Consider the following 18,351-nt stretch of genomic DNA (forward strand, 5'->3'; position numbering starts at 1 on the left):
TTGAGGTCCTTAAGGTCTTACAACCCAAAGGTCCTTTAGGTTCTTTAAGGGACTTTAGGTCCTTTAAGGGACCTTTAGTTCTAAGGACCTTTAAGGTCCTTTAAGGCTTTGAGGTCCTTTACAACCCAACTTGGCCTTGGACACTCCCAGGGATGGGGCAGCCACAGCTTCTCTGGGCACCTGTGCCGGGACCTGCCCACCCTCACAGCCCCAAGGCTCAGTTCTGTGGCTTGTGGGGCAGAGGTAGAGGGTTGTTTTGAGGGATCTATTGTTGTGTTTGTGTTTTCCCACAGCTGCAGGATGTGGAGCTCCCCGGGGCCCGTCTGGGTGTTCCTGGCTCTGGCCGTGGTGCCGTGTGGCAGGGCTGAAGGTGACCCCGCCGTGAAGTACACGAAGCCAAAGCCCCCACAGCTGGTGGCCTCTCGCCCCCCTCCCACCCTTCTCCCAGGGAAAATCCCGGTCCTGGCAGCTCCGGGTGGAGCTGAGTCAGCCCCCCAAGCCGAGGGGCCACCACGATGTTCCCCTTCGAGACTACACCCTGGACCGGCCGAGTTCTTCTTCAACTGCTGCGACTGCTGCCCCCCTTCCGCGGGGCCCCGGGGGCTGCCGGGGGACAGGGACCCCCAGGTACGGGGATCACCCCTCACTGCCCTCACAGACACCAAATCAAGGAGCTTTTCCTTCAAGAAATGATTTGTGTGCAAATGAGGGGAGACCTCACAGCAAACTGCAGCTTCCTCGTGAGCAGTGGAGGGGCAGCACCATCTCTGCTCTGGGGGGACCGGGGACAGGACCCAGGAATGGCTGGAGCTGTGTCAGGGCAGGGTCAGGTTGGATCTCAGGGAAAGGTTCTTCCCCCAGAGGGTGGTTGGGCACTGCCCAGGCTCCCCAGGGCAGTGGGCACAGCCCCAAGGCTGCCAGAGCTCCAGGAGGGGTTTGGATGATCCTCTGGGCACAGGGGGTGACAGCCTGTGCAGGGCTGAGGGTTGGACTGGGTGATCCTTGGGGATCCCTCCAGCCTAGATGTTCTATGATTCAATGCAATGCTGAATGGGATCACACCTTGTGTAAATCCAGAGCAAAAAAGTGCATTCTGGTCACATCCCAGGAGTTATAAACCACCAAAGCGAGTAGGAAGCCCCCAAAAGGAGCTCCCTCCCATGGGATCACACTGGTGGGGACTCGAGCAAAGCCCTGTCCCCCATCCCTACTGCAGGTGGCCACACTCTTCAATTCTCTGTCCCTGTGTCTGAGCCTTTGGGAGTCACAGATTTAGCTTCCCAGTCAATCCAACCATGGCTTTGTGAGCCTCAAACTACCTTGGAGCAGTTTTGCATCTTTGCTGAAGGTTCGTAATAAACTTCTCTTTTTTTCTCTTTTTTTTTCCCATTGGAAAAGAGGGAAATTAAGTACAGGAATAATTTTGGTTTCGAGCCCAAAAATAAATAAATAAAGGACCTCTCACAAGAGGCAGCTCTTTATAAATATTTCATAAAACACACTTTGTCTCTTCTTTCTACTGCTTAAATCACCTTATGGAGCACCTCATTCTCATCCTGCTTGAATGAATAGTGCATTAGTCTGCAAATGTTCACTTTAAGAGCACTAATATTGGAGAGAGAAACTGTTCAGCTGAAGAAAGGTGATAAAATCATGAAATAATTCTCCTTTAATACAATATACTCCAGGGATTCTCACTTCCCATGGCTCGGGAGGGATTGGCTGATGGAAGTTTCAGTGGCTGCAAAGGGAGTTTGATTTCTTATGTCTCTGGAGTGTTGATGGAAAAGTCTTTGGGATGATTGAATCTGCCACAATCTGCTCCCGGACATTCACTGGGAGTCTCTAAGATTCCCAGGTGGATGTAAAAATGAAGGAAAGATTGGAGCCAACTTGCTTGCCTTTCAACCCATCCTTTCTGCAGCAAGGAACTGTCAGCCAGGTGCTGACTTCTATATCTGCAGACTTAATTCTCTTTAAGGAGAGGGGCAATTCCGAAGCAGTGGGAGCTCCCTAGATGCACTCAGATATTAAAAAGTGATTACTTCTGAAGTTTTATCACTCTCTGAGCTCCCGTGGCTCTGAGGCAGCACAAAGTTGGTTTTAAAAAGTCTTTAACTCTGGCCAAGGGTGAAATGCAGAACTGTAAGATTTGCACTGGTTGTATGATGTCAAATAAAACACCCAGCTCTTCCCAGAGGGATGGAAGCCCCTTCCACACACCCCCCAGTGCCAGTTGCTCAGCAGTTATTGCAGATGTTGTTATAAAGTGAAACCTTTGAGTTACTGATAATTTTGTTCATGTGGTTGTGTTTCAGGTCCCAAGGGGGACAAGGGAGATGATGGTCTGCCAGGTCTGCCAGGAGCTCCAGGTCCTCAAGGTCCAAAAGGTTCTAAAGGAGAGAGAGGTAAAGCAAATGCTGTTGTCCTCATCAAATACCACAAAATTTAAAGAAACCATATTTTTCCAAGAGAAAGGAGTGTCCTGATAGGGATTGACACCTGGAGAGATTTAGGGGGCATTAGTGCAGGGCCAATAACTCAGGTGCATGTTCAGGTGGTATAAGAGCAGCTGCTCATGAAGATATCAGTGGATATCCTTGTTCTGAATAGTTTAAAAACTGAGTTCAGTTTGCTTTGGATGAGGGACATAAGTGGGAAAATCCATCATGGAAGCAGGTGTAGAAGCTGCATTTCAGTTGAAGTGTCTCAGGCAAAATAATTTCAGCTTGGATGGAGAGCAGTTATCACCCATCAGGAGTGACCAAAAGGAAAGCCTGCCCTTCATTTTGGACTTGGAGCAGTTGATTCCTGCCCCACACACCTCTGGCAGGATCCCGTGGCTGCCTTGGGTCGTGGAGAATCCCACAGCAAAGCTGATACAGGGCTTCCAGCAGCAGAATGCTGAGCTGTTTAGTCAGTCTTTTAGGCCTCGATTCACCTCTGGAACAAGGCTTTTGGCAATCCTGGAATGAGGAATGCTGTCACCTTCTCCATCTTGTCATTAAACAGCAGGAACTGCCTCCCAGTGAGGCAGAAATCCAGCACAAAGTGAGATGGTTCTTGAGGTGAGATTCAGCCGAGGGTTCTGAAGGGATTTCTTGCAAACACACAGTGCTGGTGTCTGTTCTGTCAGGGAAGTGAGGGACACATGGAAATGGTCCCAATGGATTGATTGCTGTGTGATGATTGCTGGCTGCAGACACCAGCACTGAGTAATGAATTCATTAATGGTGGAATGTTCTAGGAGGAAAAGGGGAGCAAGGCGAGCGAGGAGCAAGTGGAAATCCCGGTTATCCAGGCAAACCTGGGCTGCAAGGTACATAACACAGGCTGGGAAACAGGAATATTGCCCTGACCTTTCCCTTTGCTGTTGGTGATGCCTCTCTGTCTCCAAAACAATCCAACACTGTTGGTTTTAATCTTCCTTTCCCCCTTACTTTTCCCTGTTCCAGGTGAAGCCGGAGCCAAAGGCAATAAGGGCAACTACGGCTTCCCTGGGCTGAAGGGCCAAAAGGGGTCCAAAGGGGACACTTGTGAGAACGGGACCAAAGGAGCCAAGGGGGACAGGGGGGATCCCGGAGACCCAGGAGTGGTGGGAGAACAGGGTGACAAAGGGGAAAAGGGAGACACGGGGGAGAAGGGCTACTGTGGGGAGCCAGGGGGGAGAGGGGCGAAGGGAGACAGAGGGGAAGGGGGGACCAAGGGGGAAAAGGGGAGCAAAGGGGACACGGGGGCTGAGGGGATTCGGGGGGTGGACGGAAAACAGGGAGAAAAGGGCGAGCGAGGAAGTAAGGGTGAGAAAGGGGACCTGGGCCCTGCCGGCATGATGGGACCTACCGGTCCCAAGGGGGTGGCGGGCAGCAAGGGGGGCCGGGGGGCGCCGGGCAAGAAGGGCTCGCGCGGGGCCAAGGGCGCGCGAGGCGACCCCGCCAAGGCCCCGAGATCGGCCTTCAGCGCCGGGCTGTCCAAGCCCTTCCCTCCCCCCAACGTGCCCATCAGGTTTGACAGGGTCCTGTACAACGAGCAGCGGGATTACAACCCTTCCACCGGCAAGTTCAACTGCTCCGTGCCCGGCACCTACGTCTTCGCCTTCCACCTGACGGTGCGCGGGCGGCCGGCGCGCGTCGGCCTCGTGGCGCGCACCAGGAGGGTGGCCAAGGCCAGGGACACCGTCCACGGGCAGGAGATCGACCAGGCCTCCTTCCTGACCATCCTGAAGCTCGGTGCAGGAGACCAGGTGTGGCTGGAGGTGGCGCGGGACTGGAACGGGGTCTACGTGGGCGCGGAGGACGACAGCGTCTTCACGGGCTTCCTGCTCTACCCGGATGTTCTCGAGGTCCTGAGGTAGATTTAGAGGGAGAAGGTGCCTTCTATCAAGTGCAGATACCCTTCCAGAAGATTTGTAACGAGGAGATTAGGCCTTGTTTCGCTTAGGAAGCCTTTCCTGCCTAAGAAAAAAATACCTTTCTCAAAGATAATTTGGATGTTTTCTCCTCTTGCGTTCCAGAGGAGAGCTACAGCCTCTGTGGTGGGAGGAGAGATAAACTCACACAGGCTACGGGGGAGGGCCTGGCAAAGATAAAAAAGCCCTGAAGAGAACAGGAGGTGCTTTTTGCAGCACTGCTAGGAGTTTTTCCCTTGTAAGTCCGGTGTTCTGGACTTTGGAATAAATTTTCCAGAACTCCTTCCACTGCTTGGCATTTTGGGGGTACCTGTGTATTATCTTACTTCACAGCATCACTGGAAAATGGGATTTTCCCTGTGCCTGTGAGAGGAGAAATGAGCATCAGAAATGGTTTAGTGGCTGCTTTTCACAATATTTTCACACAAATATTTATATTTGCAATATTAGTTGTTTAGAGCAGGGTGCTGGTAACACCAAGCTTGTGGGTTTGATTCCCATTCACTTAAAAATTGGACTTGATCCTTGTGGGTCCCTCCCAACTGAGAATATTCTGTGACTCTATGAATATATGGATTAGTTTTAACTGGCAGCCCCAAGAAGTGACATGTCCTTTGTGATGGCTGAGAGGAACCAGCATCCAAACCCCAGCAGGACCAGCTTGGAAAGGGAATTTCCCATCCCAGGCTCCAGGTTTGTAATTGGCCTGTTCAAATTACGTAAAGAAACTCATGGCCTGACTGTAATTTTAATCCTGCAATCCTCCCATGGTCCAAACCCCACCAGGAATTGGTTCTGATAATCTAAAAAAATAAAAGTGTTGGTAAAGATTGCAGAGTTTGATTTATAGAGCTCAGTCAGATGTGAACATGAGCAGTAGGTTTCTTAAAATCACATGAAAAGATTTAAAGTTATTTTATCTTTGAATCAGTATTAGTTAGTACTTTAGACATGGTCACGAATCATATAAAGGTTTGTCTAAAGGAGTATTAAAGTTATTTAGAGAGTGTAAAAAAAAAACCCCTAAAACTATTGTTCTTTGACACAAATAAATCTGAAACTTTCAGAAGTACTGAGAGGGGCATAATTCACTTTATTAGTCTACCAAAAATTCCTGTTTCTGAGCTGCTGATGGATCAGTGATGTTGTGGGATCATCCCTTGGCTGCTGGGAGGATGAGGAGGCAGCCAGGGAGACACTTTGGCACTCACACCAGTCCTAAGGGGTTGTGGTGGTCCAGGGGGTCTATGAGCATGTTTTAAAAAAGCTGATTTACCAAAATCTTGTGAAATAAAATATGACATTAAATAACCTCTGGCTGTCACGTTGGATATATTTCCTTATTAACTCACCTCCTCTCATCGGAGGAACTTTACACCAGCTTTGGCACATTAACTATGACACACAAAATTGTCCCAATTGCTGGTTTTTTTTAGAAATAAAGCTCAAGTGCCATGGTTAGGGACTGGGATTTACTTGTTTTCTCGGGCAGTTGCAAGCCAGGGATGTTCTCCTAGTGCTGGGATGAATTTTGGGTCTGATCCCAACACTCCCAGGGTGAATTAGGCAGGTCTCCCTGTTGGTTTCTTTGTTTAAATCACTCCTCACACTGTATTTAAACATCACCATAAATCTTGAAGTTTTTAAAAAAATCCCTCATTTTGATACATTTTTCCTCATTTTTCATGCAGTGAATGAACTGATTGAGGATGTACTTTGCCTCGTTACGGAGCACCGCTAAAAACAAAATAAAAAGCCAAAATATTTGTTCCATTTCACTTCTGCTTCTCTTAGGGCAGATTTGTTTGGTAAAAGTGCCTCCTCTCTGTGCTGCAATGGAGCATTTTGACTCTGGGCTAAGACAATTAATGCTCGGGGTAATAATCAGAAGAGCAGCTGTTCTCAATAAATGAAATTACTCTGAGCTGACACGAGGCCATTAAAACACCTCCCTTCAGCTGGTTTTCATGCCTTTGCATCCCTGCCTCAGATATCACACAGATTAGCATTTATTTCCATAATTTTTGGGGGAATTTGTCTCTTTTCCTCTTAGAAACATCATCAGAATGTTCTGATGTTTCTACACCACCACCTTGAGTCTCCCTGAGCTTCTTGCCCTCGTTTTGTGGCTTTCCAGGTGCTCCCAAGCCACCACTTCCATCAGGAATCTCCCCAGCTGAGCTGGATTTGCCCCAGAACAAACCCACCTTTGCATCCTGAGGGTTGGTGGTTGGTTAATAAATGGGATAATATGCCCCAGGTGGGAGTTCTGGGATTATATGGGAGCAGGGAGAAGGGTGGGATCCTCACTGAGCTTTTCCTCCTTCCTTCCTGGATGAACGTGCTGCGTCCCAGGTAGGCAACTGGTTTTTGTTATAGTTTGCTTCAAAATATGGATGTATTTCAGTGAATTCACAATGACTTCCATGTAGGAATTCATAACAGGGTGGAAAACACAGTGTAATAATCCAAGTGCAGGTGTTCCAGCTGAAATACGAGTTGTTTTTTCAGAGAGTTGTAATTTTGCTTACAACTCCTCGGCTGGAGAAAGATCTTTTCCTTCTTGAAAAGAATAAAACCCACCTTTTGCTGTGAATTAAAGTGGATTATGGTGTGATCACTGCCAGTTATCCAGTGCTTCTAGAATGCTGGAGCTCCTCAGTAGGGGGTATTTCTCAGGCAGCATGGAGGCTGGGATTGTTCTCCAGGTATATTCATTGTTATTGATTCCCAGGAAAAGCTCTGTCACAGTATTTTTTGCAGCTCTGAGGCTGGAGTTTCAGCACTATCCCTTGAAACCATTTCAGCTTTTTCATCATGCAAAATTTTAATTTCAAAACAGAAGGATTTGCTCCTGCTTCGTGTCATGAGGTTGGGTTTCCTATTAACATAACCTGTTAAAAAAGTTCCTAAATTTAGATGTGTTTATTAATAGTTGCAAAGTCTCTTTTGCAGTAGATTTGAATTACTTGGTGCATTTTAATGTCTTTTTTGAATTGCTCTAGTTTTTTGTAAATCTCTTTTAAGCAGAGATTTTCCATCTTCTGGATGAAGTTCTTCTTGTTGCAGCCAGAACTTTGATCCTTTGCTCCTTTTATAGGAAATATTTCAATAAGATGAAATTCAGGTTGGGCAGAAAACCAATGTTTTGGTTTTGTTTTAGCTAATCTTTCTCAGTTTAAGCTTGGTTTTGCAACCTCCAACCCAATCTGCTTTGAGACTCTCCAGTCTCATTTAAAAAGGAAGGAATGAGGAATAACTCATCCTGAAACTGAGATATCTGATTTTTTTTTTTTATTCTTTCATGGAACAGGTATTTGCACTTGAGACACTGTGGCTTGGTGAGTGAGGTACCAAGTTAAAGGCTTGGTATCACACTGTGACATTATGGTCCCCAAATCAAGCTAAAAACCACTGTCTGAGAGATTAAGCTGCTAAATTATTTTGATTGATGAGGGGTTTTTTCAGTATTTGGTTAAAATGCAGCTGTTCCCACAATATTTGAATCTTGTTTTTCTAGAAATCCTTTTTATGGTTGATTGATTTTAAATTAATTATGGGATTATGTCTGGGAGTATTTTTTATTCTCTGTGTTTTTCCTGGTGGCTGTGGCTGGCAGAGGTCACTGCGCAAATCCTGACTTGGGAATGTCATTGTCACCTGTTTTTGTGTCCCTGTTCCTCCCTGTATGTCCATGATGCTGTGAATTCCAGCACCCAAATTTGGGCTGGGTGCTGGGGCTGGTCTGTGTATTGGTATCAGCATTGCTGTTCAGTTCCTTATTTTGGTCAATGCAATTATTAATATTCAATATATTTCTCGTGTAGTCAGATGTAAAAAAACCAGTCTGGACTAAAGGTGCAAAGGTGTAGTGGGAGAAGAAGGGAACAAGAAAAATAGGTTGGAATGTCTTATTTCAAAAATATAAATAGTATTTTTTAAATCTGCCAGCTCTGTCCTAATGGCTTTGTATCTTCTGGATCATGACAGGCTGGTGGTTTGGGTTCTCCCTGATGGACTTGGGTTTGGATTACAATTCTGTTTCCCTACCTTAGTCTGTCCTTTTTTCCAGGTAGGATTTTTTAATTAGAGACAGTTTTTATCTCAAAGTACTATGTTTTGATAACAGAGCAGCTTCCAGAGATGTGTGTTTGTGTGAAATATTTTACTAGTCAAGAAGAGTTTTAGAGAAGAGTTCAAATTTGTCCTCTTGCTTAATTTGTGAGGGTTTTGGGCCTGTTTCCTCCTGTGTCAGAGCAGCTCAGCAAATCCTTGGATAGTGTTGCTTCTGGGAGAACCAACTTTTCCCTCCCTCACTAGTGCTGGTGAAAAGCTTGGGTTCATTTAGGTGAAAATGAGAGTTTTTATGCCTACTGGGATTTCTTTAGAGCACCTGGGCACAGGAGGGGTAGGGTGCAGCTTGAACACTCATTGTTAGGGTCCCTTCCTGTGTTTGGGGTGGATGATGCACAAAACAGATGAACACTTATATTGTCTTGGAGGGGCTGCCAAAAAAAATCAAGCTTCCCATTCCTTCCCCGAGGAGCTTTTGGTTTAAGTCTTTGATGGGGGACAGCTCATCTGAAAAGAGGTTTTATTTTAATTTTCTTTGCAAAGGGGTTGCTGTGTGAGGTCTGTTTGAGCCCAGCTCTGTCTGAGGGAGCCAGGTGAGTGTCTGGGAGAGGAGATAACCACAGAGAGCTGATTTTTCTTTCCCTTCTGCTCTTCTGGTAAGAGATCAATGTAAATGTGTCTCTTCTGGACAGCATAACTCTTAATTACTCCTCTCTTAGAAGCAGCCACGAGGCAGGGGGAAGTTGCTGGTGCACCTTTGCTCCCTGACAGAGGAAACATCTCCTGCTTTATTGCTGAACTGCCTCTATAGTTGCTTCTTGCCTGCTTTTATCTCTGTAATTTTTCATCCTATACCTTAAACTTAAGGCTGTTGCTGTCTAATGATAAATCAATTATCAGCAAGTCAAAATTACATCTGTACTGAGTCACCAAAGGGCTGCAAAACTGGAGCTTGCTGTGAGGACCCAACTCAGAACATGAGAACTGGGGGGGTATTTTAGTAGGATTGTGATTCAAATGGGTGTCACTCCATTTTATGGGGCCTGTGGGATATTATGGTCACAATTCTAGTTATCCAAGTAAACTCTCTTTGCTCCATAACTGTTTATCAAGCCATAGGCTGCTCATGAATCTGTGGCTGCCTTAATGTGCTGGTTCATGAGTTTGGTATTGAAAGGGCACCAGCCCAGTCAATAAAAATACCTGTCTCTGTCTCTCTCATTTTTGAGAGTCAATAAAATGCCAGGATAATACGATCATTTTCTGTGAGCTAAATTGTTATTTTTTTCACTTTGACTCTTGCCCTTTTCCCTTTGGTATTCAGCTGTGTAACACAGGGCAGTAAATGGGCTTTAGAGGTGTGAAATTGGGGTTATGGGGAATGGCTTTATAAACAGCAGCTCAGTAATTTAGATTCAAAGCCTTCAGGATGCTGCTGAACACCTCTTGCTGGATAAAACTCTTATCAGTACGTTCAGAAGATTTTTCTCTTTAGTGAGTGAAGCAACTGAGAGCTGTGGAAAGTACAACTGGAACTGCAGGAGATCTTGGGAATGGGAAAAAACAGAGAAATAAACTTTTACTAAAGACTTAGAAACATCGTGTAGTTTTTTGATATAAAAGGAAAATTCTTGTTAAACCTGACAAGACCACTTAAAGCTTTGAGTATCTCTGTCACGTGTAAACTACAGCTCTTGAAAATCAATGTTCCTAAAATTTACTTTCAATTCCAGTTTTTGTTTTTCCTTCTTAAAATCCCCCAAGTAAAAGAATAAAATAACCAGGGATTCATCTGCTTCCAGTGCATCAGGGATCAGTGTTTGGAGCACAGGGCCTCTCAGGGTGGCTGTGGTTGAAAAGGGACTGACCTGAGTGGGTGGTGCGAGGAGACTACTGAGAAACCTTGAGCCCAGTTCCCCACCAGAGTGTTCAAAGCATCTCTTAGGGGTTTGTTCCTGGAGTTCTGGAAGGTCTCTGCAGGGCAGGTTGAGTGGTGGGTTCTAGAAGAGGATAAACCCAACTCTCTTCTCCTCTGCTGGAGCCCCATCTTTAACTTCAGCCATTCTCTTGGCAGCTCCACAGTTCATTTTCCTGCATTTTTACATGTACCAGTGTCAGCCCCAGCCTCTCTCCTCTGCCACAAGACATGGATTTAAGGTCTCTAATGCAGGTGGAGGCTGATATTCCTCAAACTGCTCTGCTTTTGGAAGCTGATGAGTGGGATGTACCTGTCCCTCTTTGCCTGCTGTGACAAGACACCTGCAGTCAGTGTTGGGCTAAATCAGACAGATTTGATGCCACAGATGAGAACTTCTTACTTATGAACTCCTCTGTAATTTGTCTTACTTACAGTGAAGGACCTAATTACATGAGAACTCAATTTTTTTTTTTTTTTTTTTTTTAGCCTACTGAAGATCTACTGCTTTTAGAGGTTTTTTTAAGGGGTCTGAACAGCCCAGAAAGGTCTGACCACGAGCACCACAGAGCCCAGTGGTCCAGCTGCAACTCCCTGCTCTAACCAGTGGCTCAAACTGTCCCAGAAAAGCAGCAGCTTTGTGGCACATCCCTCCTCTTTCCCAGACAGTGGAATTGCAGAGCTGGGAATGAGCTCTCAGCAGTTTTCCCCCCCATCCCATGAAATGTGAAAAATATGGGTCAGTGCCTTTCTTGGTCCCTCAATGTGCACAGCTCTGGCTCCTGGTGCTCAGCAATCCATCCTCTGCTCTCCCATTAAAATCTAGCACACGTGAAAAATGCTTGATGATGTTACAGTTCAGCAGTTAAATACTCTCTGTCATTGTTTGCACACTTCAATCCCTTGGGACATGCCTGGGAGATGTCCCCCCATTTCCTCTGCTCTTTGGGTGTTCTGGGAAGTGGGAAGCAGCAGCAGGAGTAATGAGTAGCTCATCCTTGTTTGTTTACCAAGGAGATGGAAGCAGGGCAGGGACTGGTTGAACTGCCTTTCACTGCCAGGTGTAATCCTGGTGTCTGATGGGCTCCTGGAGACAATCCTGAATCTTCTCTCCTGTTTTTTTCCCTCTCCTGCCTCCCGTGAAGGGTAAATACCACCAGCAGCTCATCCCTCCATCCCCGTATCCCCTTGCTGGATGAGATGCCAACCTCCTCCTGCCCAGAATTTTCATCTGTGGCCCTGGCAGGGGATTTGTGGGCAGGTGGGAAGCAGTGGGGGCAGGAGAACACCCCACTGTGCCTGTACTATTTGCAGCCACGTGGGATCTGGGCTGCAAACCCAAGGTAATGGTGCAGCCCTGCCACGAGGGATGAGATCATCCCACCATCTCCTGCCTTGGCAGGGTTGCTTCCTCTGGAATATTTCTAAGAAATGACTTCAGAGATTGATGTTATTTATTGCCTAAGAGATCCTGCTCCATGATATCCTCCCCCAGTAATTTTAATCTTAAATCCTGATCCATAATATAACCTGGATATCCTACCCCATCTGGCTGTTGATGCACAGCTGGGAGCTCGGCAGCCTCAGTTTTCCTCTGCAGAATCTGAGGCCAGGAAATATTAAAATGTTGGGGAAAACATAAATACACAGACCTGTGTCTTACAAACACACTCAGTGCTTTCAAGTTCTCAGTCTTTATCTCCTTGTGTCATAAATACAGCCACACAAGAAATGAGCATTTAGCAGAGTTCTCTGTGCTTTGTGTTGCTGTGGCTCTTTTCTCTTTATAAAATTCACTTTACATCCAGTTCTCCCTTCTGCATCCTCAGAGCCTCTACTTTTTCTTAAGGTTTTATTTTAGCTCTATTGCTATCCAGATTTTTCTTCTCCCCAGGGCATATCTATTTGTTTGGATGACTAACTTGCTTTTCCTGGATAAATCTGAATTTCTAAGTTGCTGATCCAAGTCTCTCCAATGATAAGTCATTGTCCATCTGTTTACTCCCTCCTGAGCTTGTGCTGAGAGCTGCAAAGAGGATTAATGGATGTAGAGCAGGAATGCAAGTTAGGCCAGTCAGAACCAGCCAGGAACAGCCTCATGCCTTGTTTTCCATGTTCCTGGCTGCTGGGGAAGGATCCCCTTTGGCTAGATTCAATTTTTTTCCACCTTTTTATGGCCAGGTAACTTTCTGGAAAAGAATATTCTGATTTCCCACCATCATCAAGACTCAGGTTCCAGCCCCTAAACCTGTTTGGGTTTGCCCCAAAACTACCACTTAAACCTGTGCTTAATAAAGACCTTCATGCAAGTTCTTCAGGAAGAACTCAGGCCAAGCCATGAAGGTTGTTTGCACAAGGAGGTGGCTGAGCTTTCGTGCAGGATTTAAGCAAAAGGTTAAATCTGCTGCCAATAACTTGGTGTATCACTTCAGGAACCAGTTAAAATAGTGGTGTGTGTTTGGCTGCTAAAACAAGATGTTATCAGCTGCAGAGGCATGATTTATTGGGGAATGACTGAACTGCTGGGCTATTGAAAGGTGTTTTAGAAGTGATGCACCCATGCAAACCATCGTCCTGAAGTGTCAGGGTTAATTCCTGGGTTGCTTGTTGTTTGTGATGCTTTAGCTGACTGTCCTTGCAAGGTGTGTTGGGTTTGGGGGACAAGGGTTTGCTGGTGGGGGGGTTACAGGGGTGGCTTCCACGAGGAGCTGCTGGAATCTTCCCCCAAGTCCAAGGGAGCCCGTGGCAGCTGGATCCAAGAGGACCCACTGCTGGCCAAGGCTGAACCCAGCAGTGTCTCTGGGATAAAGTTTTTAAGAAGGTGAGGGAGAAAAACCACCTTCTGGAGACAGGAGTGAGAATATGTGGGAGCAATAGCCCTGCAGACCCTCAGGGTGATGGAGAAGGAGGGGCAGGAGATGCTTCAGGCTCTGGGGCTGAGATTCCCTGGAGTTTTGTGGTGCAGCCCATGGGGGAGCAGAAATCCCCTGCAGCTCGTGGAGACCCCATAGCAGAGCAGGGGGAGATCTGAAGGGGGCTGTGATCCCGTGGGAAGCACACCCTGGATCAGATTCCTGCAGGAGCCCTGGGCAGAGCAGGGGCTGAGGGTGAGGAGTCCAAACCCTGCGGAGGGAGGAGCAGAGACAGCGAGTGATGAACTGGCTTCAATCTCTGTGCCCCCTGCTGGGAGTGAAGCTGAGCCTGGGAAGAAGGGAGGGATGGGTGGGGAGATGTTTTTTAAGATGTAGTTTAATTTCCCATTACTCTTCTCTGATTTATTGGTAATAAATTTCCCCCAGTGGAGCCTGTTTTACCTGTGACAGCGATGGCTGAGTGATCCTTCCATACCCTTTTCCCAGCCCCCAAGCCTTTCCTTGTGTTTTCTCCCCCCCTGCCCAGCTGAGGAGGGCAGTGATGGAGTGGCTTTAGTGGGCACTGAGTGCCCAGGGTCACCCCCCACACAAGCTCATCACTTGTATTTCTTAACTAATTAATTCAAACGTTAAATTCCATTTGCAAACTGACGGCTCTGGGACCTGTTCGCATTTTGAGCAGCTCTGCGTGTCCCGTGCTGGCTGTGATTAGTGCTCCACACGGATTTTGGGGAAGCAGGGACAGCAGATGGCAATGTGGTGCTGCAAACCGACCGACAACTCCGGGAAGCCCTGGGCTGGGCTACAGAGTCCCCTGAAAAATCCAGGGAAGTGCTGCTGGGGGGGGACCTGCCTTTCGTCCTACCTTGGGGTGGGTGCAGAGAGGGGCTCTGTGGTGGGGTTAGGGATGTGTGAGCAGTTTTCCAACATAATTAGATGTGGTTATGGGTTGCTCTGACTGGGAACCTGCCCCCAGGCTCGGGATATTTGTGCTGCTGTGTCCATCATCCTTGAACTCTGGGTCAGCTTTGCAGAGCCGGGATTTTGGTGAGGCTGGAGAGCTCTGGGCTCGGGGCTGTTGTAGTGGTGGGGCACTGCCAGAGGGTCTTTTCCACTTAAAGGAGGTCATTTTATGACTTTATTCCTTGGAAACTGCATAAAAGGCCAAACTTGGGTCCACAATGGGGTGGTTGGTGCTTACTGGGGGCTCCCTGTGTGCTTTTTTTTTTTTTAGGGTTGTTACCATAGAATTAGGGTATCACAGAATGGTTTGGGTTGGAAGGGACCTTAAAGCCCATCCAGTGCCACCCCTGCCATGGACAGGGACACCTTCCACTAGCCCAGGTTGCTCCAAGCCCTGTCCAACCTGGCCTTGGACACTTCCAAGGATCCAGGGGCAGCCACAGCTTCCCTGGGCAGCCTCTGTTAGTGCCTCATCACAGGATTTTCTGATGTCTTTGCTTCTACCAACCTCTTCCTGCCCATTTCTTCCTCCCAGGCTCTTCCTCGCTCTCAGCCTTGCTTTTTGGGAGCCATAAAATGAACTGTGACAGGTGTCACTGTGGCACAGGACCCGGCAGGTCCTTTCCAGAGGGGCTGTGCTGAGAAATCAAAGGGCTTGATCAAATGCCTGAACTTAGCTTTGGTTTTTATTTTGGCTCAAATGTCGTTTTGTCACGGAGGATGTGTGATAAAATATCAATGCGAGCTCTGGGTGCAGAGAGTGCAAACCTCAGCGTGTCATTTGGGTGTCAGTCCCCAACCTCAAGAGTCCCAAGAAGTTTGTGACCCCTTGGGGGACTCTGTGCTCCCTGTTTTTAATGTAAACCTCGTGTTAAAAACAAAACAAAACCTAAAACTCCACATATTTGGTGTTTCCACGTGTGCAGGATTAGGAGGCAGAGAAGCTGCAAATGCAGCTTGGACACCTCCTTGATTTGTGAGACTCCTCAATTAATTAGGCATCCAAATGATGTTGTCTGCACCTGCCATTGATTTTTTTGGATGGCAAATTAGTGGTACACAATTAGAGATGGTCCTTAAAAAAAAAAAAAGTAGTTCATTAGACATTCTGGAGCCCAAAGCATCAATAAATCCAGTGGGTTTGCAGTGAGAGGTTTCTGTTTTCCCTTTCAGTGCCTGGAAGATGAGAAAATGATGCTCTGGGTTTCTCTGCAGGTGCTGGGACTTCCCAGGTGTCTCATTTTGCACAGGAGCTTATTTTGGATGGAGAAAGCAGGGAGAAGAAGGGGGTGATGTGGGAGTTCTTGGTCTAAATAATGAACCAGGGAAATAATGAGAATTTAACTTCCCTCCTGCTCCTGTCCCATGGACACCACTTGTCCATCCACCTGAATAATCCTTTTAATCCCTTGAAAAGAAAGAAGTCATGGTGAAAGAGGATCAAAATTGGGTATCTATGTTTCCAATATTTTATCCTATGTTTTCCCTGGCTGTAAGCTGGAATTTGGGAATTGTTTTGGGCCAATTGGTTATTGACACAGAAATTAATCACATTTTCTAAATCTCTACATCTAAACTCTTTCCATATCTGGTGCAGTCTCACAGCTGAGAAGCACATGATGACTGCAGGAATAACAACCTGTTGCAAGCACTTTAGGGGTGTAAAATTTGGCTTCTGGGCTGGACCGTGGCCCCCAAAGAGCTCTGAATTGGGAGTTTAATTCCTGCTGCTTCACACAAGCATAAAATGATATTTGTTTCAAAAAATAAAGGCTTCTTTTCCCACTAGTCTGCAGTGCAATGGTTCCTTTAACACTGTCAGTCCCTCTCACACCAGTCTGAGCTATTTTAGAGCAGCAATAATTATTTCTTCCACCAGGAAAGTCCAGGTGATGTTCTCTGCAATGTTCTGAAGCAGATGGGAGCAAGAGGAGATGAGCAGCTTGGGTTTGATTCAGTGTAGCTTAATGGAAGTAGCCTTAAAAGTCAAAGGGTTTAAAGCTGATTTTTCACACAGTTTATATGTAGGAAAGAACAAATCCTGCCGTGCCAGGACACCCAAATGAGGAACACCAGCAAAATGTCTCATTAGGAGACAGAACATAAATAGTGTCAGCTTAGAAGGGAGACAAAAGTGTTGTTAACATCACTGAGGGAGGGAATTAAGTCATGTAGAACAGGCTGAAAGCAGATGTAGGGATCACTTAAGCTGAGCAAGGCTCTAAAGTAGGTGTAGAACAACTGTGACCTTTAGCAAAAGACCAGCCTGTGCAAGGGAGATGAGTTTGCTTCATCCCTCAGGTGGTGATTTTATAGGATCTAATCCCTGGCTCTCAAAGGTCAGACAATTTTAGGGGGGGAGATGTGGTTTGTGTCACTAAAATTCATAAACTGAATCTTTATGATGAACTGTAACTCTGCTCTCTGGCGTTCCTTAAAAATTCAGTTTTGTGCTTTTCGAGTGAGGGTTTCCTGTCCAGGGGAGAGACCCCCCCCCCCAAAACCTCCACTCCCAGTTTATCCAGTGCTTTGGCCAGGAATTGTGGGCTGGGGGAGCTGACAAGAGGCTTGGCTGGAAAAACAGCTGTTGGATAGTTTGGGTTGGAGGGTTTTGGGCCACCACCCCACCAAAACAGGGTCAGCTTTGAACCTTCACCTGCAGAAAGCTGATTGAAATGACAGAAGAGGGGGTGAAGGGTGTGGGTGAAGGGTCTCTCCTCCCAGGTGACAAGTGACAGGATGAGAGGAAACAGCCTCAAGTTTGTGCCAGGGGAGGTTTAGGCTGGATTTTGGGAAATATCTTTGTGAAAAGGGTGATCAGACACTGGAACAGGCTGGAATCACCATCCCCAGGGGGATTTCAAAGCTCTATGGATGTGGCACATGGGGACACAGGTCAGGGGTGGCCTTGGCTGTGCTCAGGGAATGTTTGGACTTGAGAGTCTTAGAGATCTTTTTCAACCTAAATGATTTTAACCTCCTTTTTTTTTCCTCCCTCCTTTATTTTCCTGTGCTCTGAGAATGAATTTTAGCTGTGTGGGAGGATGTCCATCTTCACTGACTCTCATCTTCCAACCCAGGCTTTGACACTTGTTAAATATCCCAGGGGAGCATCTTATCAACTTCCTTCTTGCCTCCATAACACAACTAATGGTGGCTGTGGAACTGTTCAATTCATTCCTGCATTTCCCATCAATGCCCCAAGTTTGGGGGGTAATAAATCCACCAAACAGGTGCAGTAACCACTTGCCTTTAAGCTTGATAAGATTTATTCCTGTGGGTTTAGTGTGTGGGAAGCAGTCACAGGCTCTGCTGGCTGGTGTATAAAGAAACCCCAGTGCAACAAAAGGTGTTTGGAAGCTCAGAGCTCTGGAATAGCAGAGTTTCATGAGGATAAAATGCTATTTACCATCTTCAGTGCATTGGATATTCAGCATTGAAGGCTTTTCCATGAAGTTTTACCTGCTGGTGATTCCAAATGAGATGAGTCAGAAGAGATTTTTTTGGGAGACTTGGCAACTTTTGGTTTTACGAAGAATTAATTTAAAAACACTCCTCCTGTGTCCACAGGATGGAAATAGTGTTTAACTCTGTGAGGTGCATTTGAATAAAAATATTTATGGGATCACAAATAAACCTTTGAGCCTGACACTGCAGCTGTGGTGTTTATGGATGGGTTGGTTGCTCCAGATCCTGTGGGAGCAGAGCATTTCCCGTGGTGTAAACATGTGGAGTGACACAATGTTCAGGTGTCTTAAACTTATTAAAAAAAATTCCTCTTGTGCACTGGTAGGAGATCAATGGGAAGTGCATTAACCAGGAATCCCTCCAGGGGCAAATTTGTCTTCTGTGCTGGTGATAAACATCGGATTTGGGAATTTTTGCTTCCAAAATGCATCACTAAAGCTTTGGAAAACTGGACAAACTGTTTACAATGAATGGGAGAGCGTGATGGGCTTCCTTTTGGGACAATCCTTGTACATCGTGATACCAGAGCACCCTGAGTGTTCATATGTCTCTCTAGGCCTTTCCAGTGGAATTTTTGACACTGGGATTAAGGCAGGAGGATTAAATAGCTCTTGGGAAGGGAGCAGGCTCTTAGATTTGTGGTTACACTAAAG

The 18,351-nt window shown here is 46.5% G+C and overlaps 1 protein-coding gene and 1 long non-coding RNA gene across 2 annotated transcripts; one reads left to right on the forward strand and one right to left on the reverse strand.

Moving 5' to 3' along the window:
• The first annotated feature begins 443 nt into the window (after positions 1-443).
• Positions 444-5,477, forward strand: OTOL1 (otolin 1). The gene is made up of 4 exons (XM_032698545.1): positions 444-627; positions 2,319-2,408; positions 3,248-3,319; positions 3,456-5,477. The coding sequence occupies exons 1-4, from the start codon at positions 516-518 to the stop codon at positions 4,349-4,351; spliced, it is 1,170 nt and encodes a 389-aa protein (XP_032554436.1). The 5' UTR covers positions 444-515; the 3' UTR covers positions 4,352-5,477.
• LOC116791992 lies at positions 1,642-4,175 on the reverse strand. The gene is made up of 2 exons (XR_004358937.1): positions 4,085-4,175; positions 1,642-3,502 (listed from the first exon to the last, which is right to left on the reverse strand). It is a non-coding gene; the product is annotated as an uncharacterized LOC116791992 (long non-coding RNA).
• Positions 5,478-18,351: the final 12,874 nt, after the last annotated feature.

Source organism: Chiroxiphia lanceolata, chromosome 10 (assembly GCF_009829145.1).
Source record: "Chiroxiphia lanceolata isolate bChiLan1 chromosome 10, bChiLan1.pri, whole genome shotgun sequence".
NCBI lineage: Eukaryota > Metazoa > Chordata > Aves > Passeriformes > Pipridae > Chiroxiphia > Chiroxiphia lanceolata.